At 52.9% G+C, this 23943-nt stretch overlaps 2 protein-coding genes and 1 long non-coding RNA gene across 10 annotated transcripts in view; 1 reads left to right on the forward strand and 2 right to left on the reverse strand.

Annotated features, from left to right (window-relative positions):
* Window positions 1-23943, reverse strand: part of LOC125961438 (uncharacterized) — an 88655-nt gene that overhangs the window by 62414 nt on the left and 2298 nt on the right. The window lies entirely within an intron of this gene.
* Window positions 130-16325, forward strand: PTCD1 (pentatricopeptide repeat domain 1). 6 transcript variants are annotated; one of them, XM_012532586.3, is made up of 11 exons: window positions 137-177; window positions 303-404; window positions 2374-2875; window positions 4546-4686; window positions 6192-6410; window positions 7188-7289; window positions 9131-9832; window positions 10765-10881; window positions 11577-11759; window positions 13479-13657; window positions 14909-16325. In XM_012532586.3, the coding sequence occupies exons 3-11, from the start codon at window positions 2396-2398 to the stop codon at window positions 15003-15005; spliced, it is 2220 nt and encodes a 739-aa protein (XP_012388040.3). In that variant the 5' UTR covers window positions 137-177; window positions 303-404; window positions 2374-2395; the 3' UTR covers window positions 15006-16325. The 6 variants fall into 6 exon arrangements, with proteins under 6 accessions (XP_033282469.1, XP_012388040.3, XP_033282461.2 ...); XM_033426570.2 differs by having other exon boundaries at window positions 13479-13653; window positions 14902-16325; XM_033426575.2 differs by having other exon boundaries at window positions 139-177; window positions 14902-16325.
* On the reverse strand, window positions 14087-23831 carry BUD31 (BUD31 homolog). Of its 3 annotated transcripts, XM_004268911.4 has the most exons (6): window positions 23675-23830; window positions 22510-22639; window positions 21961-22083; window positions 16899-17021; window positions 15830-15996; window positions 14087-14328 (listed from the first exon to the last, which is right to left on the reverse strand). In XM_004268911.4, exons 3-6 carry the CDS (start codon window positions 22052-22054, stop codon window positions 14278-14280), a joined length of 435 nt encoding a protein of 144 aa, XP_004268959.1. In that variant the 5' UTR covers window positions 22055-22083; window positions 22510-22639; window positions 23675-23830; the 3' UTR covers window positions 14087-14277. The 3 variants fall into 3 exon arrangements, with proteins under 3 accessions (XP_004268959.1, XP_033282475.1, XP_033282476.1); XM_033426584.2 differs by lacking the exon at window positions 22510-22639 and having other exon boundaries at window positions 14087-15996; window positions 23675-23831; XM_033426585.2 differs by lacking the exon at window positions 22510-22639 and having other exon boundaries at window positions 14087-15996; window positions 23541-23680.

The following is a 23943-nucleotide window of genomic DNA, read 5'->3' on the forward strand; positions in this document are numbered from 1 at the left end:
GCCCAGGCTCGGCCAATCAAGCGCAGAGGACGGGCCGCTCCGCTAGGCCCGGCTAGCAGCTCGCCGAACGCCCACCTGAAACCATGCGCGCCGGGAGTTAGCGACGCGGACTGCGCCTGCGCAAGGTCGTCCGGACCGCGGCGACGGGTTCGCGGCGCCGCGGCGACGAGACTAGGGGTGACGCGGGGTCGGGACTGGGGGTGACGCGAGGCGGGGCGGGGGTGCCGTGGGCTTGGCGGCCGAGGTGGGGCCGCGTTCACTGGGTCGGACCCTTGGAGTGAGTTCCTGTTTGACCCTCACAGGGGCCCGGGCTCCGGACGAAGACTGACCAGAGGGGCAGCGAGGGTGACAGCCAGAGTCGGAGCCGGGGGCGTCCGCTGAGGAGACCGAGGCTCTAAAGGCAGGTGTGGAGAGGGGGCGGGTCGGCCTGAGGGTCCCGGGGAGCGTCCGGGGAGAGTCTGGTCCCCCAAGGGAGGACGGCGGCCCCGTGTCTCTAATTCAGGGGTTAGTAACCCGGGCGGGTTGACGAACTTGAGGAGGAAGGAATTACTCCTTTATTGTCTCAGTGTAAAATTTAGCAAGTCCTTCGGTGACTGACCGAGTGGCGTTCGCTCTGTCCAAAACGAAGTCGCGATTGCAAATGGGGATGAGTGTAAATGATGGTTGGAGACAGAGTATCTGCAACAAACTCCTCTCCAGTTGTCGCTGCTTGGACATGACGATAGGACTTGTTATTTAATGCTGGAAAAAGAAGCATCTATACTAATAGAGCATAAGTTTGTTTTAAAGACATTTTGGTACTTATATCAATATCAGTAATTAAAGTTCTCTGTATTTTGATTAACATGTGTAACCCCTTTATTTAATGTGGTCACTTGAACATTTAAAATTACATACGGGCTCGCATTACATTTCTCTTGGAGCTTCACCAGGTGCAGAATGGTAAAGGCCCTCTGCACTGGTGTCACTAGGGTGCTGGTCAAGAGAAGCTGTTTGATACTATTCATGGACTTGGGTTCGAAGCCAGCCAGTTCCAGAGCTAGTGGATCTCGCCCACCACACTGCTGCAGGGCCCCCAGCAAGTCAGTCCCCTCCCTGGGCCACAGATATTAATTTGTCCAACCTGCTGTCCCCTCTGAGGTCTTTCCACCTTCTAATATAACCAGACCTTAAAACGTGTTCATGCTCGTTATTCTGATTTTTTTTTTATTTGGGGAGCTTTCTTCTCCTTTGAATGAGTTTAAGTATTCATCTGTTTGGGGGGAAAACTTTTTGTCAACTGACAGAGTCCTTGAATTGGGCCTAAAGTTCTCAGAGTAGATAAAAACTTCCCCAAATTGTTTCTTAAGTAACTAAAACTATTCATATTCTCCCATCAAAATAAGTGCATGGCTCTGTTCATAGGGGGTATTCTGATATTTTTTTATTAAAGAGTTTCAAATATGTAGACCAGGATCTCTAGCCTAACTGTGCAATAGAAGTATAGTGTGAGCACGTACGTAATTTAAAATTTTTAAGTAGCCGCATTAAAGTTTAAAGATTGTGAAATCAGTCTCAAATTTTCTTTAGCCCAGTATATCGAAAATATTATCATTTCAACATGTAAAAAAATGTGTAGTTTACCTTCTTTTTTTGTACAAAGTCTTTGAAATCTGGTGTATAATTTACCTTTAAAGCATATCTGCATTTAGTCTAGCCACATTTCAAGTGTCAATAATCACATTGGACAGCACAGCTGAAGCCCATTTGCCCATGAATTTTGCAGAAGAGAAATGTTTAAGTTAACTTCCCTGTGCAGAGGCCCAGAATGCCAGTGTTTTTTCCTAATAAATGATAATGCTATAATTTTTTGAACACCTATTAAACCCCAGGCATTATGATAAAAACATCTCATTTAATCCTTATGGCCTTGTGGTAAGGTGAGTGTGTCTTGCAGCTGAAGGAATTGAGGTCCAAGAAGGTCAAGTAATGGGCCCAGTTACTCAGCTCTGGCCAGGGCTCAAAGTGAGCTCTGACTTGAGTGCCCAGTCACTTAGGTCGTGGCTCAGTGATACAAATCAATAGTTTAGGTGTATCGAGTGCTCACCATGCTGCACCTGAACGCTGGTATCTGAGATTGAATCATTGCTACGGTGCTGTGTGGGTGATGTTATAGTTAACCCCAGTTTATAGCCGAGGAGACAGGCCAGAGCAGTGAGTGCCCAGGGACTCAAGGATAGTTGTTTGGTGGAGCTGAAATCTGAACCTAACCCTAACGCTAGGCCTACTTTCTAACCTCAGGGCTTGTGCTTGTGCCCACCTTCTTGGTCTTCTTTCTGCCTTTTGTGACTATGAACTCGCGTTGACTTTCACTATTTTGCTGACCTATGCCAGGCCCTGGAGGGGAACACCAGAGATGGACCTCGTGAGACTCTCGCGGCTCTTCTACGGCCCCTGCCCCATGGGATTGGCCATCCTGCACCACCTTGACGCCCTCAGAGCCAGGTGGGCCGGAGGCAGGGTGGGGCCCATGTGGCTGAGGGCTGCAGGGCTGATTCGGCTAGCGCCAGCAGCCTTCAACAGCTCCCTCTCTCGGCTGTCCCTCGGCCCGCGGAGCCAGAAGAACACAGGCAGCCTGAGCTCTGACCCAGGCCAGCCCAGCCCCACGGCCACGCAGGAGGAAGGGGAGGAGGAGAGCTTTGGGACCCTTTCCGACAAATACTCCTCCCGGAGAATGTTCCACAAATCGACGGCCCAGTTGTATAACCTGCGGCTCAAGGAACAGAGTGGTGAAGAAGATGAGGAAGTGGGGCTGCAGCCAGAATCACGGCAGGGCCCAAGAAACACCCCTTGCTGGTACTTCTTTCAGTGCAAACGCCTGATCAAGGAAGGAAAGGTAGGGAACCTTTGGATTCTGCTGCTCCTGGCTCCTGCTTCCACTGTGCTGTGGTATTTTGTGATGGGCCGCCCAACCTTCCAGTCATCTCTAAAGGGTGGGATGCTGAGAGCTCCTCTCTCCTCTTTGTCTTCACTCCCCCCTCGGTGCTGCACCAGGCGACCCGCCAGCCTCCTGGCTTTCAGTGCCCCCTCCTTCATGCTGCTCCCATCTTCCTGTTACCAGCTCGGCCATCCCATGGACTCCCCATCTGTGTATTCAGCTGCCTCCTCACCATCTCCCTTATACTTACCCTCAGTGGCCTGCAATTTTTGTTCCCAACTTTGATTTCCCTACACTTTCTTCATCTCACTCAATGGTAACCCCATTATTCCATCCGCCCAGGCCACATGCCTTCAGGTCATCTCTGAGTCTTCTCTTTCTCTCACCAGCTCTAGCTTCAAAATTTCTCCCGTCCTAACTTCTCACAAGCCTACCCCGGAATGCCCAGGCCAAGCCTTCTCCTTGCCCCCCTCAGCTATAACGACATTTGTCTCTGGGCTCCCCGAGGCTCTCTCCACCTCTTTCCAGGATGTGGGCTTGCAGCATGGAGCCATCCCGTTAAAGCAGAGAGCAGATGGCCTGACTTCTCTTTCCAGCTCTCCCAGTGTATTAAGTGACACTGGGGATGTTCATTTCCTTAGGTATTGATAACGACATTCCATTTATATTTAAAAATCTCTTGGAGGTATATGTCGAAGCTTTGGTGAATGAAGTGACAGGATGTCTGAAATTTGCTTTCAAAAATTCAGTTTGGGGGCTTCCCTGGTGGCGCGGTGGTTGGGAGTCCGCCTGCCGATGCAGGGGACACGGGTTCGCGCTCCCATCTGGGAGGATCCCACATGCTGCGGAGCAGCTGGGCCCGTGAGCCATGGCCGCTGAGCCTGCGCGTCCGGGGCCTGTGCTCTGCAACGGGAGAAGCCACAACAGAGAGAGGCCCGCGTACCGCTAAAAAAAAAAAAAAAAATTCAGTTTGCAGGAGAAGTGCAGGGTATAGATGAAACAAGATTGGCCAGACGTTAATAGGCATTGTAGTTACGCTATTCTCTTTACTTTTGTGTGTATTTGAGATTTCCCATAATGAAAAGTTGAGAAATGAAGAGAAGCCAGAGTCCTCACAATAGCTTATGAAGCCTGCAAGAACTGCCACCTGCCCTCCACCCCCCTTACCTCTCCGCCCGCATCTCCCCTCCTTCACTTACTCTGCTGCAGCCTCCTCTCTGCTCCCACAGCTCCCAAGCACACTCCGGCCTCAGGGCCTTTGCACTGGCTGTTCCCTCAGAGAGCCACATGGCTCCTTCCCTCACCATCCTCAGATCTTTGTTCACCTGGGCATCTCCCCTGCCTCTCAGGGAGTTCCCCCATGGCAGTGGGGCCAGGAGCTCTCACAGGTGGTGGGAGACTGGTAGGCTTCCTTCTTGGCCACCGCGAAGGCCCGTGGCTGCAGACCATGGGCACCAAGAGGCTGGTGGCCCGTGGCTGCAGACCATGGGCACCAAGGGTGGGTGTTTGTCTCCTGGGCAGGCCTGAGCTTGGGCTCAGCTAGGGTCCCCCAGCCTCAGTCTCCCTCCCTCTGCTGAGGGTCTCTGAGGTCCCCCCCGTTGTGTCCTCCCCCCACCCCTCTTCCCCAGCTGGCCGAGGCGCTGGACCTGTTTGAGAGACAGATGCTGAAGGAGGAGCGACTCCAGCCCCTTGAGTGCAACTACACCGTGCTGATCGGGGGCTGCGGGCGGGCTGGCTACCTGAGGAAGGCCTTCCAGCTCTACAATGACGTGAGCATGAGCCTGGGGGCAGCAGGGGCCAGGCTCCATAGAACATGGGCTTTGGGCCCCAAAAGAGCTGGGTACAGACCCTGGATGTGTCACCTGCTAGTGCATTACCCGCTCCAGCCTCAGTTTCATCGTTCATAAAATGGAGGTGATCTCAGATAACTACGTGATGACATGGAACGTCCTCCAGTGCCTGTCCGGGCCATGGCAGGGCCCACCGGTCCCCTTCCTTTTCCACTGCTACTCCCAGTTAATTTAGTTTGTGTTCCTTTTGTCTCACTCCCATCCTCACGCTACACACAGGTGCACACATGCACCTTTTTTCCAAAGCTGATCCTTTGAAAAAGGGCTTTTATTTCTCTTGGAAGATGGTTTTACTTTATATTCGCCCACCTCTGGGGTGCGTTTGTCATTCTTAGAGCCAGGAAGCTGCTTCCCTCATGAGTCAGGAAAGAGCTGTGCCTGAGAGGACCATAGACTCTAGCAGAAGTATTCCCATCTTCTCCAGGAGCTGAGAACATCCTTTATTCCAGCAAGAATTCTTGGGAGCCCTAGTCTCGTCATTTGGGCCTGGCCCTTAGTAAGTCCTTAGGACACGCTATGGAATATGTGAACACATACAGAGCATCTGCCCTTCCTTGAAGTTGGGATCACCGTCTTCCTTTTTCAGATGAGGAAACTGAGGCCTGGAGGGATGAAGTGCCATGTCTAAGGTTACCTCTCTCTCTCTCGAGTGCTGGATTTGGGAGTGGAGCCCAAAATGGCCTGAGAACAGGGTTCTGTACACTCTGCAAAAGCTGGTCACCTACCCTCGGTCAGGTTGCCCTTCTCTGGGAAATAGCAAGTGCTTGGCTTTACCAGGAGTTTCTCAAACTCCGTCACCTGGAGGGCTTAATAAGCCCAGTGTCAGTCTGGGGTTTGTGACTCAGCGGGGGTGGGGTGGGGGACTATGACATGTGCTGCAGAGACGAGCTCCTGGCTGCTGCTGCTCCCAGGGCCTCTCTCCCATGATGCTCTCCCTCATAACAGCCTTTCGAGGTGACCGTATCACCCCCATTTTTCCAATGACGAGCTAACTTATGACCCCCTCAGGTAGTAAACGTTGGAGCTGGGGTTTGATTACCACCCTCCTCCACCCTTTCCCAGACCAGATCCACCCCATGGATCTTAACAGTCAGGGTGGCCTGGTCGGCCACAGAGCGGGAGCGTTGGGGAGACCCTGCTGCAAAAGCACCCCAGGCCCAGGGTGGACTGCTGAGCACCATGGGGAGGATGGTTTCTTGTTTGGAGCATCTGCGGTGCGGGGTCAGTTCCCAGAGCCCCTCGGGCTGAGTCGGGTTCAGAGAGCCCAGCTCTGCGTGTCACTTGGCTCTGCGTTGTCACAGGCCCGGCTCCCAGGCCTGTTCAGTGTGGTAGCACAGTCTTCTCTAGCTTCCTTTCAGGGTGGCCATCGTCTGTGCGTCGGGCTGATCCCAGAGCCACTTCCAAGTTTCTCCCTGTCTCCACAGATGAAGAAGCGAGACCTGGAGCCCTCAGATGCCACCTACACAGCCCTGTTCAACGTCTGCGCTGAGTCCCCCTGGAAGGACTCTGCTCTGCAGAGTGCCTTGAAGTTACGGCAGCAGCTTCAGGCCAGAAACTTCCAGCTCAACTTGAAAACGTACCACTCCCTGCTGAAGATGGCCGCCATGTGCGCAGACCTCAGGATGTGCCTCGATGTGTTGAAGGTGGGACATCCCTTCCTTCCTGCTCCCCATTCGGGACCAGTCCCACATGGCAGGGTGTGAGGCTGTGTTGTCTGTGTTCCTCATGAAGGAAGGTTCAGGGGCCAATGAGACAAGCCCCGTACTGGGCTCTGGGGTTCACAGGTGAATCCCATGAGACCCTGTTATCAGAGGCCTGGGTCTGGCAGACAGAGGAGCCCCCAGCCCTGTGAAGGCGGTGGTTCGTGTGCTCTGCCGTGTGCAGTCCCGCTGGATGGGACTCCGTGGTGCCGTACCAGAGGGTGGGCTTCATGGTGCTGAAGATGAGCCAGTGCTCACTGAGGGGTCGTTCCAAAGGTCCTATAAGGCAAGTCCTGTGCCCTCACTTCATAGATGAGGAAACTGAGACCAGGGAGCATAATGCCTTGTCCACACTCCCACAGCGAGCCAGTGGTGAAGCTGGGATTTGAAACCAGCTCTGTGCAATGCCAAAGCCTCATGTACAGGGGTTAAAAGTGGCTGCTGGGGTGGCCTTTGCAGAGAGGCTGCAGAGAAGTGACCGGAGCAGAGCCAGGAAGAGAGGCCTGGGAAGGAGAGGAGGAGGGGGTGCAGGCAGCAGTTAGCTCTGCCCAGCAGCTGGTACTGAGCTGGCCCAGAGCCAGAGTCAGGCCCCACCTCTTCCGGAGGCACAGCCCTGAGCCTGACCTGGGGTGTCTGCCCTTAGCCAGCCCCATCGGGCCTGGGCCTTGGCCTTGGCTCTTCTGCAGATTCTCATCCGGCCCTCTTTGTTCCCTCCCCCAGGAAATCATCCAGAAAGGACATGCGGTCACAGAGGAGACCTTCAGTTACCTGCTCATGGGCTGCATCCAGGACAAGAAAACGGGTTTCCGATATGCCCTGCAGGTCTGTCCCGCCTGGCTCTGCGTCCTTTCTCTCCTGTTGCCCTGCTCGCTCCCCCTCCGTGTGCCTGTGTTGGGTGCAAGTGATGATCCTGTGGGCGTTACTTGAGCACTTGCTCCTGCCCTGTGCTGGGTGTTTTTATATTTGTGATCTTTTGGCCTTCCCAGAGCACGCTGCTCCCTGCGTTTTACAGATGGCAGGGAGGGAGGGCACGCGGAGGAGGCGTGGCTGCTGCTCCAGTCGGGACACAGCCAGCCCACACTCTCCCACTCCGCTTGGTGGCTCTCTGTGCAGCCGGCCCAGACCCGCTGAGCTTACGGTCCCTGAAGGTTGTCCGACCCATCCCCAACTCAGCGTCTCTGCGTGTGGGACCCAGGAGTCAGCATTCAGTCCTGAGAGAGCCTCACGGACATTAAAGTTGAGACACGCTGCTCTAATCCCATCGCAGCGCCCCCCTTATCAAGTGCGGAGGCAGGATTAGCACTGGTACCACAGCTGCCTCCTCAGCTCCTCAGGGGTGGGAAGGACCTGGAGTTCACCAAAAGCTCTAACTTCAGGTGTGGCCCACAGACCAGCAGCCTCAGGCTCACCTGGGGCTTGTCAGAAATGCGGGGTCTCAGCCCCACACAGGCCTCATGCAGCCAGATCGGCATTTCAGCAAGATCCCCAGGGGGATGGTCTGCACAGAGTTTGAGCCCCAGTGATCTGGGGCAGCCCTGGACCACGTGCCTCCCCTCTGCAAACCCCCTGGAAACAGTGGCTGCCGGCCATCCCCTGGCTGCTTTATAGACAGGATCTGGTTCCTCCCTCTCTTTGGCCTCGATCTGTTCTAGTGAGAAATAGTCTATCACGCTAGCAGCTGGTTTGTGTCATGCACTTGTTAAACTGCTCAAGCTGGGTACCATAGCCCCGTTTTAGAGACGACGAGGCTGAGGCTCCCGGAGGTTGAGTAACTTGCCCAAGGTCTCACAGCCACTAAGAAGCAGAGCTGTGATTTGAATCAAGAATCCCTCCTGCCACGGGATAGCATCTGCGTCCCTGATAAACCTCAGTTCTGTCAGTGTTCCCCATGGAGGTGGCTTCCCAGACCCTTGCCCTCCTCAGGACCCTGTCTGGTGGGCAGTAGCCATTTTGCATGTGGCACCCACCTGGGCCTGGCCGGCCCTGACTCGTAGGCACACTTGATGTGAGCTCCTGGCCGCTGCACGTGGCCTCCCAGTGAGCCTGCGGACAGGAGCCAGCAAGACCATGAGCCTCGTGGGGCATCTCGTGGCATCTTGGTTGGTGTCAGAGTGACCGCACGTGGTCAGACTGCCCCCTTGAGAACTCACAAGTGTGCTAGACTCCTCGCTGAGGGGTGAAAATGACCTCAGCTTGAAGGGAGACAGGCCTGCCCGGGCCCACAGCTTGTGAGGTGCTCTTCCTGGCTGAGGCCCCCCTCCGCCCGCGCCCGCTCCGTGCTCTTGAGGCAGCTGAGGACGCCGCGTGGGGCAGGGCACACGGCAGGCGCTCAGGAAGGGCAGCTGCGTCCAGTCCTTCAGTCAGCCTGGACTCCTCCAGCACCGAGCCTCTCCGGCTGTCCCTCCCCAGGGGAGTGGGAGGAGGGCCTGGGAGAGCCGGAGAGATGGACGTGCGACACGGTTTTGGGGTGAGCCAGAGGAGAGGAGAAGCGGCGCCCCGTGGAAGCTCCCAGGCTCTGGGGTTCTCAGTGGCCCAGAGCCTGGCGTCTTTCCCGTGTCCCCCCTGCCCCCACGTTTGCAGACTGGTTGCTGCCTTGCGCTGCCTGCTCTGCTGGGGGCTCTTCGGAGCGGGAGCTGGGGGTGAGGCCTGTCTCTCCTTGGCAGGTGTGGAGGCAGATGCTGAGCCTGGGGCTCCAGCCGAGCCGGCACGGCTACAACCTGCTGTTGGGGGCAGCTCGGGACTGCGGCCTGGGGGACCCGGAGGTGGCCTCGGCGGTGCTCCTGAGGCCCAGGGAGGAGATGGTCCTGCTCCAGCCCCCGGCAGGTGGGCGGCAGGCAAGGAGGAGAGACGGGGTCGGGGCGGACGATAGCCTGTCAGCCAGGCTGCACGTGGAGGCCCTGGAGAGGCAGCTGTTTCTAGAACCTTCTCAGGCACTTGAGGGGCCTCTGGAGCCTCAGGAGGCCGGAGCCCGCGGCAAGGCCCAGCCTGGGGTGGAAACCAAGGTGGAGCCTGACCACGCTCTGGCCCCTGCGGCCCCGGTGCCGCCTCCCTGGGGGCTGGAGACCAACCTCCTGACCCCCAGGGCGGTCTCCTCGGCTGTGGTCTCCTTTGGGACCGTGACCACTCCAGCCGACAGGCTGGCCTTGATGGGGGGCCTTGAGGGCTTCCTGGGAAAGATGGCGGAGCATGGGCTTCGGCCCGACATCAAAACCCTCACGCTGTTGGCGGAGGTGGTGGAGCCCGGCACTTCCGCAGAGTCCTCGCTACTCACCATCTTGGACGCGCAGCAAGTGGAGGCCGACCTGACCTTCTTCAACACGCTGATGAGGAGGAAGAGCAAGCTGGGCGACCTGGAGGGGGCGAAGGTGAGGGGCGCAGGGGAGGCACAGGGCTCCCGGCTGGGCCCCTCTCCTTCCCCCTCAGACCCTCCCCTGCCAGGTGTGTCAGCAGTTCCTGTGAGAGGGGCGCAGACTGTCCGGAGCTCCTGGGAATCAGGTGGTGAACCAGCCATACTCCCCGCCCTCCCAGAGGGGCCACCCTTCAGCCCCGCCCCAGCCTCATGGACTTCCTCACACTTACTGTGCTTCATTCTGTTCTGAGAGCTTCACATCCACTCGTTTCTTTACTGACCACAGCAGGAGGCTCCGCTGGCCTGTGGCTTTCCTCATCTCACAGATGGCGACGTTGGGGCCCTCACGGGATTTTTGTCCATTCGTACAACGTATTTCTGTGTGATGCCCCTTTTGCCAGAAGCTCTGATCTGGGCTCTCCTGAGAGCTGACAGAGGCAGCCTCTGCCTTCAGGCCCTCAGAGCAGAGCACAGCTTTCTCTAGAGCCCCTCCCTGGGCCCCGCCCTGACCCAGCCATGTTGAGCGGGCACCCTCTTCCTCATCTCCTGCCCGGGGGCTCCCTCGGCCCTCACTTCCCATGCTGTTGTCAGCTTTGTCTCCTGCCCTGGACCACAGGACCGCCATCCCCTGAGGCCCCTGGTGCTCGATGGACATCGAAGGCCCGAGCGCAGGGATGGATGGTGGCCAGGAGAGGAGCAGAGGGGGCAGGAACATGAAGGGCATTCGAAGAAGGGATGACCTGCTACAGACAGGCGGGCTGGAAGGCAGGGAGGACTCGCAGAGCAGCTGAATCCTGGGGAGCTGGGCCAAGGCCGGTGCCCAGTGTGGTCAGCAGAGGGAGCCACGAGGCCTCAGAGCAGAGCCGTGCCCTGGCGCCTCCAGCAGAGAAGGCTCTTGCCAGGGCTGCTGGGCTACAGCTTACGGTGATGCCACGTCTGTCCCCACAGGCACTGCTGCCAGTCCTGGCAAAGAGGGGAATCGTCCCTAACCTGCAGACATTCTGCAGCCTGGCCATCGGGTGCCACAGGCCAGGGGATGGCCTGCAGCTGCTTGCAGACATGAGGGTGAGCGGGCCCAGGCCCAGGCGGGCCCCGTGGTGCTGAAGAAGAAAGCTGGCGTGGGGGGGGTGAGGGGGCCCTCCCGAACCGTCCAGGCCTCTGCCCTCAGGGTAAGCTGTTGGGGGCGGGGCAGGGAGAGTGGGGTCTCTCTAGCTGCAGTGTGGAACGGTCAGTGGCCCAATTTGGGAGACAGGAAACCCTGGTGAGGCGCTGCAGGAATGGGCGTTGAGGGCCAGGGGTGTTATGATTGCCAAGGTGGTGGCCGTGGGGTGAGATTGAGGGGTGGGGCAGGTCTTGGCCCCAACCCTCTAGAGGGATGGAGGCCATAATGGGAGCAGGGAGCGTACCAGAATTCTCAAGGGACGGGTGCAGTGAACCACAGGAGGTGGTCTCCTGCCCTGATGTGGTTTACTGCCTGAGCCTGTTGATCTCTGAGAACAACCCTCTACTTGCGTCTAGGTTCTTCAGGGCTGAGAGGGCGGGGTCCTGAGTCACCTGGGATGGACCCACAGAGCGGGGGACGTGGAGCGGGGCATACAGCCCGTTGTTGCCACGAGGTCCTGCCCTTCTCGTCCCTGGTGGCTGGTCTGCAGAGCAGGCCTGACTGGCAGGGTAGCTCCCCAAGCCCGACGTGCCACCAGTGGCCTCTCTGTCCCAGCCACCACCATCATCTTGCTGATGGTGTGTCTGTGATGTTCCAGAAATCCCAGATGACGCCCAGCGCCCACATCTACAGCACTCTCATCAACGCAGCCGTCAAGAAGCTGGACTACGCCTATCTCATCGACATCTTGAAGGACATGAGGCGGAACAGGGTCCCGGTGAATGAAGTGGTCATCCGCCAGCTGGAGTTCGCAGCCCAGTACCCACCCACCTTCGACCGGGTAAGTGCACCAAGCTCTAACATGCCCGTCGTCTCCCTAACCAGCGCCACCCACACCCCGCCTGGTTCTGACCTGCTGGGATTGGCATCCTTTTGCTTTAAACTGTCGGTGGCTTCCCTTGGGGAAAATGCCAAACTCCTCAGACTGCGGCCTGCGAGCCGCTGTTCACGTGGCTCATTTCATCTTAGGCCACTCCTCCCTCGGTTCACCGTCAGTCCCACGGCCTCTTCCCTGCCTCGGGCGTTTTTGTATTCCCTCCATCTTGAGTAGGCTGCCCTGCTTTTCACATGGCTGTGGTTCCTTCTCATCTGGTAGGTGTCGGCTCAGATGACTCTTTCTCAGAGGTGCCCTGCTGGCGGCCCCCATACGAGCACTATTCCTTTTCACCATGTTTCACAGTTGGTAATTACATGCACACGTGTGTGACTCTTCCCTTGAAGAGATTGTAAAAGCCCCTAGAGGTGGAGACTGTCTGCTTTGCTCACCTGGGTCCCTGGTGCCTGCCTGTCATCTGGCGCCCAGCATAGATTGTTGTTGGTCGAGTGAATGGGGACGGCAGGAGGGCAGCGATAGAATCTGATTTGTAATGGCCACTTCTCTCCTTGCTGTTCTGAGGATATCAGGCTCCGGGGCTTTGGTTTTTAGGTCCGCTGAGTCAGACCCTATGCTGAGCACCTCCAGAGCAGCTGTGGCCTGACTGGGAGGGAGACAAGTCGGCCAGGACACACCAAGCCAGGGGACGTGGGGTCAGGGACGGCTGTGCAGGGGGGATGCTTGAAGGCTTAATAAGAGCTAGTGAGACAGCAGTGGAGAGTATGCTGGAGGGCATAGCTGGGCATCTTTGAACAGCTGATTGTTAGTCTTATCTTACGGATGCCTCAGAGTTCTTTAAATATTCTGGACACTAGTCTTTTGTTGGTTTCGTGTTGCAAGAATCTTCCGGTTGGGGGGTTGTCTTTTCACTGTGTAGGGCCCACTAGGGGTCTTCTCAGGTTCAATCAACAGTCACCAAACTACCAGAAGCCTAAAGCTTATTGTATTCAGTCATACATTCATGCTCCCTTATGGTGGACTTATTTCTATTTGTGATCATCAGGTTTTTGCTTCACGTACTTTCAGGCTCTATTAGGTACAAGTTTAGAATTGTTAAACCTTTTGAATCAACCCTTTTATCATCATGTAGTAACGGTTTTTATCTCATACGTTTTGTCTGTTTTTCCTCTGGTCTTCTCTGTGTTCCTCTACCAGCTTTCTCTTGGTGTCTGCCTGGCATGTCTTGTTTCCTTTCCTTCTTCCCTCCTCTCCTGAGACCTCTGCAGCAGTGCTGAGATGACAGTCAGAGGGAGGCAATGCCTGTGCCGAGCGGGAGGCGCTCAGCAGGCTGTGGAGGCACAGCTGGTGGCGCCCAGCGGTTCTAGCTGTGCAGGGCTGGGGTGCCATGCCTGGGTATATAGGAGCACAGCAGCAAAGACTCAGGAAGGATTGTTAGCAGATGAGAGAGAATCTGGGTCTGCCCCATGGTACAACTTTGTTTCTTTACTGTACACTACTCGGTGCTGAGCAGCTTTTCTGCCCTCTCCCTTTGACCAACTGGAAGCAAGAACAGCTTCCCTGAGCCCTGAGCCAGCTGCCATGGTTTGGGGTCAGCAGTAGGTAGTATGCAGTGAGTCTAATCGTGGCCCCTCTGAGCCTTGGAACCCCACGCTTTTCCAATTACAGTACAAAGGGAGAAACACCTACTTGGAGAAGATTGATGGTTTCCGAGCTTATTATAAGCAGTGGCTGAAAGTGATGCCAGCAGAGGAAACCCCCCACCCGTGGCAGAAGTTCCGGACCAAACCAAAGGGAGACCAGGAGACCGTCACTGTGGCCGATGTGGACAGAGGCCCTGGGGGCAGGTGATGGGGAGACCCTGGGGGACCTCCAGCAGAGCTGGAACAAAGTGCATGGCCTTCACACGGCTCTGCGGGAGCCCCAAGAGTCCCTTTCATATTCAAGACACGTGAATGTGCCGTGTAGCTGCAAGCTTGAGGGAAAGGTCTGGGCCACAGTAAGAGCTGCAGCTTTTTGCAGGCATTGGTCTGAGGTGCCCAAGAAGTTCATGGCAAGTCCAAGAGCAGCTTGGGCCACCTTGGTATGTCATCTTAGGCCCTCCTCGTCTGAGAGGTTGCCACCCCCATCACTAATGAGGAAAAGTGCTCAGGGTCACACAGCACCTGTGAGGTGGAGTTAGGATCACGCCTTAAGGGAGACTGGTCTCCAGGGCTTGGCGCTGTCCCACTGGGTTCCACAGACTGCTGGCTCTGAAAGAAGGCAGGCAGGACCCAAAAGGTTTACTAGTTTTATTTCTACAAATCACAGCTGATGAACACCAAAGCCTTCACATGTAGAGACCATGCTCCTACTCGGGCCTGGGGAACTGCTCTGAGGAAGAGCTGCTCCCAGGAAAGGGTGGCGTGACAGGCAGAAACCTGCGCAGTCCAGAGTCCAGGGCGGAGAGGGGTCGGGGCCGATGGCCTCAGCCAGAGCAGCCCCGGCAGCCGCAGTGCGTGCACTCGATGATCCGGCCCTGCAAACAGAAGACAGCTGAGACCCCGTGCCCCTGCCATGGGCCACACGCCCACACGCAGGAATCCTGTGGGAAGGGTGGCCACGGGACATCCACTCCCCATAGGACACTCCTCAGAAACCCTCTGCGACAGTGCTGGATGGGGAAAATTCGGTTCCCTCGTGAACATGGAAACAGCTGCTGTTGACACTGCAGTTACTTCTCTATGTGGATTTAATTTATGCAAATTCAGTGTACACACTTGCTCCCAAAAAAGGAAAAAAAAAAAATCTGTGTAAATGATTCTTGTTATTCTGCGAAGCACGCAGGACACACCCTACAGTGAGCTGGGGGTGGGTCTGCTACCGCTCAGGGGGCTCAGCGCCAGAGGCCTCAGGGCCGCCCCTGGGCTGGGGAACTTTCCACTGTGGGCTCGGGAAGAAGAAGAGTGTGTACTTGAATCTGTGTGGCAGCGGAACAGTCTTGTCCCCCAGGCCAGGTGTGGCCTAGTGTCTGGCTGGCAGGGGAGCCCGCTCAGCAGACAGAAGGCCCCAGGGCAATGGTGTTTATTTTCCTTTTTCTTCTTTTTTGGAGGAGCAAGACTCTGGTCTAAGGAAACAAGATCTGATGGTGAAACCCAACTAAATCTGAAGCAGGCTCTGTTCTGGCCTCAGGTCTGGGGCAGGAGCCCCAGCTAGACATCACCGTGGAACCCTGGGGCTCTTGGAGGAGCAGGGCTTCTGCTGCTCTGCCCCCCTTCCTGCCCCCGCCAGAGACCAGCAGCAGAGCTGCCCCTCAGGAGGCAGCCCGTGCTCGCTCTCCACTGCTCCACATGCCCGTCCTTGAGCTTCCAGATGGTTCAGGGGGACAGAGCTGCCTGCTGAGCCAAAGCCCTACAAGCTGTAACTAGTGCTGCAGTGTGAAGGGACCTTGTGACGAGGGACGGTGTGAAAGAAGACATCTGGCCTGACCTCCCAGCGGGGCCCATGGCGGTCAGCCGAGGGGCCACGCTCAAAGGGCGCTAACGGCCAACAGCCCAGCAACCCTTCTCTGCTTCCTGCGGCTCCACTTCAGAGGCGTATGTGTGTGGAGCCGAGCTACTGCACACCCAGCCGTGTTCCCCAGCCGCCCAGGAAGTTCTGGCAGGAGACATGGTGATGCTAACATTGAAGTGTCCCTGGGAGGAAAAGGAGGCCTGGAAAAAAGGGCGGCTGAAGGGCAAGCACTGGAGGGAAAGGGACAAGCTCCTGCCGACTGGCCGGTGGGTATCATCACCCCCATTTGGTTAAGTGAGGAAAGGAACCCAATAACTTGCCCAAAGGAGGAGGTGAGACTGGCCCCCAGATGTAAGATAATTACTGCCAAACTCCCTGGCATGGATTCCTGACCAGAGGGTCTCACTGCTGGGGGGATGGCCAACCACAAAACAGAACAACATAAAACCCCTTGTGGTCAACTAGGGCAGAATCCTGACAGTAATATCCCACCCAGTCGTCAGACATGACAGGGGTGGAGACATTACCACTTCCAACTTGCTTTTGGGGACCCGGCAAATGCAGTTCGTCCCAAAATTGGTGTCCCGTGTCTGAATGCACCGCAGGCAGCATAGGTTCTCATATCCCTGCTTTTTCCATTTTGCGATTAGGTTTTTATCTGCATAGCCTTCTTTAATACAGTATTCATACAGTTCTGTCAAAAAGATGGGGAAAGGGCATCAGACCATAGTATAACAGAGCTCCCGGGCTTCCCTGGTAGCGCAGTGGTTGAGAATCTGCCTGCTAATGCAGGGGACATGGGTTTGAGCCCTGGTCTGGGAGGATCCCACATGCTGCGGAGCAACTAGGCCCGTGAGCCACAACTACTGAGCCTGCGCATCTGGAGCCTGTGCTCCGCAACAAGAGAGGCCGCGATAGTGAGAGGCCCACGCACCACGATGAGGAGTGGCCCCCGCTTGCCACAACTAGAGATAGCCCTCACACAGAAACTAAGACCCAACACAGCAAAAATAAATTAATTAATAAACTCCTACCCCCAACATCTTAAAAAAAAAAGCCTTCTCAGATTAAAAAAAAAAACAAAGTTCCCCCCACCCCTGGCCCATTACTACCCACCCTTAAAAAGAGTATTTAGCCAGGGGCTTCCCTGGTGGCACAGTAGTTAAGAATCTGCCTGCCAGTGCAGGGGACACAGGTTCGAGCCCTGGTCCGGGAAGATCCCACATGCCGCGGAACAACTAAGCCCATGCGCCAGAACTACTGAGCCTGTGCTCTAGAGCCCGTGAGCCACAACTGCTGAAGCCCGCGCACCTAGAGCCCATTCTCCGTAACAAGAGAAACCACTGCAATGAGAAGCCCACGCACAGCAACAAAGAGTAGCCCCCGCTCGCTACAACTAGAGAAGGCCCGCGCACAGCAACGAACACCAAACACAGCCAAAAATTTTAAAAAAAAAGTATTTAACCAATATTGGCCTGGCCCCTCTCCTTTTTTTGGTGGTAAGAAACATCATGACACTTGCTGAGGTTTCAAGAATTAAATAAATCTGAAAGCTACTCAAGTTGGGAAGCGTCAAGAGAGAATTTGGCCAATTACCTCTGCTTATGGCTTTCCGCTTGTAGAAGAGGTCAAAAATATAGCGGGTTTTCTGGTGATGGATCCTAAAGATGGGCCACAGAGATTCCACTTTCCTCTTTCCCTCGTGAGGTTCTGTTTCAGCTGGAGAGAAAACACATGTGTTTGTTTTTTGGGGGATAGGGTAGTCTGCATAGGATATAGTGTTATTTTTTTAATAAGTAGGGATAAAGAATAAATCCTTTGTACCCACTAGGATGGCTATAATCAAAATGACAAGACAGTAATAAATATTCGTAAGGATGTGGAGAAATCAGAATCCTCACACACTGCTGGTGGGAATGTAACATGATGCAGCTGCTATGGAAAACAGTCTGGCAATTCCTCAGGAAGTTAAACAGAGTAACCACATGACCCAGCAATTCCACTCCTAGGTATATACCCAAGAGAACTGAAAATGCACTTGCACACAAAAACCTGTACATGAATGTTTGTGGTAGCCAAAATGTAGAAATCACCCCAGTGTCCATCAACTGATGAATGGTTAAAATGTAATCTATCCACATGCTGGAATATTTTTCAGTTATAAAAAGTAATGAAGTACTCACACATGCCACAACATGGATGACTCTTGAACACATTATGCTCAGTGAAAGAAACCAGTCCTCACAGACCACCTATTGTATGACTTTGTCTATACAGACAGGAAGTAGATTAGTGGTTGCCTAGATCACGGAGACACGGGGAAATGGAGAGGGAGACCCCCGCTAAAGGGGATGGGGTTTCTCTGCAGGGTGATAAATACTGTAAAACTGACTGTGGTGATGGTTGCCTAACTCTGTGAACACACTAAATGCTGCTTAACTGAATACTTTAAAAGGCTGAATTTTACAGCATATGATTTATGGCTCATTAGGGCTGTTTTTTTTTTTTAAAGATGAAGCAAAAGGTAAGCCCCATGACTTAAACATTAATTGCTTTAAATTAAAAATGCCTTTTAAATTAGATAAATTAGAAAGCAAAGGTTTTAAAAAATCAAAGACAACCTCTGTTAATACCCGGGTCTCTATCCTTCCAGACCTATTTCTCCAGCATAATAATTTCTCAAGATAATTCCGGACCTTCAGATGGGCATTCTAATAATCTTTTAAGGCACCTCTAATTTCATTTCCCAACCAAAATCGTTTAGGGAAAAAAGAAAAAGACAAGCCTGAAAGTTCTTAGCATGGCGAGCCTGCAGGAAATAATGGCTCCATCAAGTCATGTAGGATCAGGTAGCAGCTTGCACCTGCCAAAAGGCAAGTCTTTCTCTTAGCGTTACAAGCTGATCTTTGTCACCTCTTCTTGGTTTTTAGGGCAGAGGAGAAAGGTGAGAAGGGTTAAGAAACCTATACCTCCATTTCTCCGACACCGAGGCTGTTCTATTACCTAGAATTTGTAATTCAGCTCAATAAACAGGATTCTGTGATCCAAGTCAAAGGCAGGTGTTGAGGACTCAGCAACACTGCGTGTCTGCTATGGGCGAGGCTATGCTCCAGGTGCCCAAGATATGGCAGTGGGCAAGACACAGAAACCACAAAGCCATGATCTGAGAGGGAAGCAGATCAGCCCCTGGTGGTTAAGTGGTAACGGCCACAGAAAAGAAGGGAACAAGGAAGGGGATGGCGAGCAGGGAAAGAGGGGGACTGCCACTTCATACTAGTCATCAAAGGAGACATCCGCTCAGAGACCTTAAGAAACAAGACGTGCAAGGTGGGCTGGGGGGGTGGGCAAAATGGGTGAAGGTGGTCAAAGGGTACAAACTTCCAGTTATAAATAAGTCCTGGGGAATCTATAGCATGGTGACTATAAAGTTAATGATACTGTATTGTATATTTGAAAGTTGCTATGAAAGTAGATCTTAAAAGTTCTTATAAGAAAACTATGTGAGGTGATGAGTGTTCACGAAACTTGTAATAATTTCACAATATAGTCATATATAAAATCATGTTGTACACCTAAAACAATACATTGTATGTCAATTATATCTCAATTTTTAAAAAAAGAGAAGAGGGGCAAACGTGTACAAGGCAGAGCCAACACCAATGTAAAGGCCCTGAGGTGGGACTGTAACTGGGAGTCAAAGGACAGCAGTGTGGCTGGGGGCTTGGTGGGCTGGGGGAGGTGGGGGGTAGGGGACGGAGTTCAAGGGGTGTGGAGAGAGTGTGCTTGACCTGGAAGGCCACAGAAGGACTTGATTTTGCTCTGGTGGGGGAATGAACCACCGCAGGGTCCTGAGCAGATGATGATGTGATCTGATGTACAACCTAAAGCCCTCACCCTGGTGGCCCCGTGGAGAAGACTGCAAGGCAAGCAGAAGCAGGAGGCTGCTGCAGGCACCCAGGTGACAGGTGAGGGTAGCCTGGACCAGGTGGTGGGGTGGAGGGGCTAAAAGGAGACAGATTTTAGATTCGTGAATTCTCTAAGGTTTCAATAAGGATAACTTCAAACATACACAAAAGAAAACAGTATACTGAACTCCCAAGTACCTTCCACCCAGCTTCAACAATTAACATTCAGCTATTTGTATTTTATCTGGTTCTCCCTACGTTTAGGAGTTGGGGGAACTGGAGTATTTTAAAATGAAACTTCTAGTGTTGAGTCAAGGCTGGAGAAGACATTTGTTCACCAGAGTCGAGAGTGTTTCGGAAAGCCACGTGACTAGATGGGATGACTGAGGGAAGGGGGGGTGGGGGCCATGGAGCTCCTCAGGCTGCCATCCTGACGTGGAACCTTCCTGTGCTTTTGAGTCATCTCTCAACATTTTAATTGTAGCATCACCCACATTTTAAAAATTTCTTTTTGGACCCATTTTCACAAGCTCATGTGAACATTCTTGGATATCATTTTGTACAGGTTCGCACACACAGTGGAAGGCAGCTTTCAGTGGGCGATGTGGAGTCCTGCCACTAGGAGGGTATGAAAAGAGGCTAGAGGTAGGAGACACTGTGGCACAGACGAGACTTAGGTTTCTGCCTCTTTGCTAATGCCCCAAACTGTCTATTAACTTCAAATTTCAATTAGTTTAAAGTACTTGTAAAAGCAAAGTTATTTATAAGTCCTGGTTACAGTCCATGGAGATAGCGCCTTTATTTCTCAGTCACCCATAAAAACCCCTGCCACACATAACTTCCCCCATCTCTGCCCCATAGTCCCTATAATCAGGCTCTTTTTGTTTGGGGACTTACAGGGCAACAGTGGCTATACAAAAACTTGAGTAGCAAGCTAAGAAACATACAAAGAGCTGGGCAGTTGTGCTGGCTAGGAAATAACAGGGACAAACTAGGAGAAAACAGGAATTTTCCTTCCTAAGGTAAGAGGACCAACTGCTTCAATAAGTGTGAGTTGTCCTGTAAATGGCCCTCAGATCAGAAGGACAGGCCTGGCAATGCCACTGGCTTTGGGCCTTTGTGGGCCCAAGGCTCCTCCATGGCCTAGGAGTGCGGCCGCAGATCCCACAGGCAAAACTTGTGCGGAAGGCTACAAACTGGAGGCTGGCAGCCTCCACCAGCCTGAAGGCTGGCTTTGTTTGGCTCCTCCCACAGACACTTTTTTTTTTAAGTTTGAATTTTAAATTAGAAGACTTCACACAGAAAAGCTGAATTTCTGCTTATCTTGGAAAAAGAAAAACACTCAGCAAATCTGGCAAAGCTGAGGCTGCATCCCACATGGTAAATGGCCCTGGGTGAGTAGCAGCTTCTCCCCACCCCCAGAGCTCCCTATTGTTCCCAACACTAAAGCCAGCTCTGGTACCACCTGCCATCCACTCTGTTTTCTTTATAGTGGAAGCGAGAGCAACATGAAACTAGGTCTTAAAATCTGTGTATCAAAAATGGGAAAGCAGAGAAGAACTATATGCTTAAATAAAAACAAGAGAAGGAATACTTCTTTTGACGGTAAAGAATATCACATACATCTAAATGCTCTCCCTCCAAAAAGTCACCCCTTAAAAAGAGGAAGTAGGTTTATTTGCAAGGACTCACAAAAATCTCTTCTATTACAGCAATCTCTAAGTTCCTTTATGTTGAATAAAGATCTGTTTGGGGAAGAAATCTCTCAGCCCAAAATGACCTGATTACTGCAAGTTCTGGGTATTTAATAGAAGTTACCTGATACAGTCAGCTTCGAAGGAAGCAAAGTAACTTAACACTCACTTACTACTTATTGCTAGAGGTATGGCTTCATAATAACAAAGGTTAGATTAATTAGCAAAAACCTTAAAATAAAAAAAAAAGATTGCTTTAAAAAGCAATTCAGGGACTTCCCTGGTGGCGCAGTGGTTGAGAGTCTGCCTGCCGATGCGGGGGACACGGGTTTGTGCCCTGGTCCGGGAGGATCCCACATGCCGCGGAGCGGCTGGGCCTGTGGGCCATGGCCGCTAAGCCTGCGCGTCCGGAAGCCTGTGTTCCGCAACGGGAGAGGCCACAGCAGTGAGAGGCCCGCGTACCACAAAAAAAAAAAAAAAAGCAAATCAGTAAGTGGTTATACTGTGATAGGGCCAACAGATGCTTGTGGCTTCAGATAAAATTTCCCAAAACTGCACACTACACTGACTCACAAAGTGCAGGATCACACAACATTTAGAGGGAAGTGAAGATGGTGCATTCTGGAAAACTGGTAGATGATGCAAAAACAAAGTGATGATGAAAACACAGACTCATAAGAAAAATCCAAATAAAAATGTTTCAGAAAATTTGGAAGTGAAAAAGAACAGGATTTCCCAAGTAAATATATTTTGTATGATTTTAAATATACCTCTAACCAACACAGCAAATAATTATAGGTAGACTACTTGATCTATACTCCCTAAAGCTCTTATATTCAAAAACATTTTTGAGGACCTTTTCATTTGTATCATCTTACTTTCTGGCATTTATAGTATTCCTATCAGTTAATAAGCAAACAAAACATGTCAGTGTCAGGAGGCCACAGTGGTACAGCCTGTCTCTTCTCATTTATCCTTGCATTTATGCCTGGCCCCTTGAAGCATGTAAGCCTGTGACCCTTGGACACAGCCCACTCAGACAGGAACTCCTAGACTCACCTTCTCTCATCTTTTGATCTAATTCATCCAATGTTGGCTCGATCAACTCCCAGCCATCTGGGGGAGCTTTCCGGCTTCTTTTGACTTTAGGCATTTTTTCCCCAGAAGATAATCTGCAAGGATCTGTGGGGAAAAAAATTAAAAGAATTGGTTGCTGAGCCTCAGATCCCCAAAAGACTTCACAAGCCACAACTCTGGTGCACACTCATGTCCCTAAATCTGTTTCCTCATCTGTAAAGGGGGGATAATAGAATCTACTTATGGGGCCATTGTGAAGATTAATTATAATTATATGTAACATGCCTGGCATTTATTGTGTGCTTACTAGATTTTTGCTGTTATCATTAACTGACATCAGCTATGAGCCTGTCCCTGTACTGAGAACATAGAACAAAGAATAGGACATACACTGTCCCTGAGAAGGTGATATTCTAGCAAGGAAATACAAAGTGAAAAGGGAATTACAACACAGTGTGAGGAAGACTATGGTTGGGAAAGCAAAGAAGATGAGTGTTTAAAAAGGATAAAGACAGTGTGAAACCAAAGTACCTTAGGGTCTGTTTCCCAAGAGTGTATGTAGCAGAAAGAAAGATCTCTGGTCTCTTCAGTTACAGGCTTAGGTTCTTGGCCAGCTGTGACTTTGGAGAGGTCACCTTCTCTCTCTGGTCCTCAATCTTGTCTATAAGACGAGGACAGTGTATTAGCCGGATGGCCAAAGTCTCTTAAACCCAACAAACATACTACATAAAGGAAAGTCATGTAAAGCCCAACGACAGACCAGTGCAAATCTACATAGCAAGTCATTTTTCAAACCGCATAGCATTTCCTAGGTGGCAAACAGAACTCAGGTTAATGATCTCATCTTTAAGCATAGCAGACTCCTCTCTTCCAAGTTCATTGAGTTCCTCCCCGCTGTAGGGGGCCTGACAAGTTGATGAAGCCCCGCCCCTCCCTTTCATGAATTCTCCGTAACAACCTTACAGATGAAGATCAAACTACAGGAGGTAAACTCAGGGTCGCACACAGCTGGGAACTGGAAGAGTCCGACTCTAATCGGGGGCTCCTGACTCCCAAATCAGCGGTCTTTGCACTTGTCTACCCTGCTATGAAGCTAGAGACGGATGGAATCTGGTCCCCGTCCCAAGGCGCAAGGGCTGGGAGGACAAAGACACGGGAATGACCACTCTACTAAGACCCAGGGAGATTCGAGGGCCTGGCCCAGCCGGGGAGTCACAGGAGGCGTCCCAGGGGAGGTTAACAGCTAAGAAGTAACCAGATCAAGGAGAAGAGGTGCGGGGCCGTATAAGAGAGGTGGTAGCGCTCGGAAGAGGCGGCGAGCGGAAAGGCGTTCGGAGGGAGAGAAGACGTTACAGCCTGGGTTGTAGGAAAGGCTCAGAGAGACGGCTGCATCTGAACGGGGCTTACGAGAACACGCAATATTTAGACAAAAAAAGTTCCAGGCGGAGAAAAAAAAAGCATGGAAAATAAAGGGGGAGAAAAGCCTAGAAGCAAGGGAACCCCCCAAATCTCTCATCCCTTCGGCCGAACGAGCAAAGCGCCGCCTCCTCTCTGGAACTCACTTCGACCTCCCGGTCCAGAGGCCCGAACCCGTCCCAGTTCAGCTGTTCAGATCGCCCTTCTGAGCCAATGCAGACCTCCGATCCCTGGCCCCAGCAGTCACCACGTTACTCGAAAACAGACGAGAAACACTCACCACGTCCTCAGTAGCCGTCGGACGCCCCTTCTCTATCGCCTGCCTCCGCTTCCCAAGTTATCCCTTCAGCATGAGGTCCTCGCGGAGCCCCGCCCCACCTAGCGCAGAAATTGCGTTATCTTAGGTGTCCGCAGCTCTGCCTGTACAGAATTCCAGAGCCACTGTCGCCTTTTGCCCTCACTTCCCGGGGGGTGACTGGCAGGCTTACGCGCTTCCCCCGGAGCGGGGCTGGGGGCTCTGTTGCCCAGCAGCGCGCGTGCGAGCCTAGG

This window comes from Orcinus orca, chromosome 16 (genome assembly GCF_937001465.1).
Source record: "Orcinus orca chromosome 16, mOrcOrc1.1, whole genome shotgun sequence".
In the NCBI taxonomy this organism is placed as follows: Eukaryota; Metazoa; Chordata; class Mammalia; order Artiodactyla; family Delphinidae; genus Orcinus; species Orcinus orca.

Bases quoted from the DNA above. Each gene is read 5' to 3' on its own strand.
- PTCD1 (XM_033426570.2), top strand. From the start codon at position 2,396: ATGGACCTCGTGAGACTCTCGCGGCTCTTCTACGGCCCCTGCCCCATG. The intron at 6,411-7,187 runs GTGGGACATCCC...TCCCTCCCCCAG, and splicing joins TGTGCCTCGATGTGTTGAAG to GAAATCATCCAGAAAGGACA. The intron at 13,654-14,901 runs GCAGGTGATGGG...TCTTTTTTGGAG, and splicing joins TGTGGACAGAGGCCCTGGGG to GAGCAAGACTCTGGTCTAAG.
- BUD31 (XM_033426584.2), bottom strand. From the start codon at position 22,054: ATGCCTAAAGTCAAAAGAAGCCGGAAAGCTCCCCCAGATGGCTGGGAG. The intron at 17,022-21,960 runs GTGAGTCTAGGA...TTTTCTCTCCAG, and splicing joins AGATCAAAAGATGAGAGAAG to CTGAAACAGAACCTCACGAG. The intron at 15,997-16,898 runs GTAATTGGCCAA...TCTTTTTGACAG, and splicing joins GCGGAAAGCCATAAGCAGAG to AACTGTATGAATACTGTATT.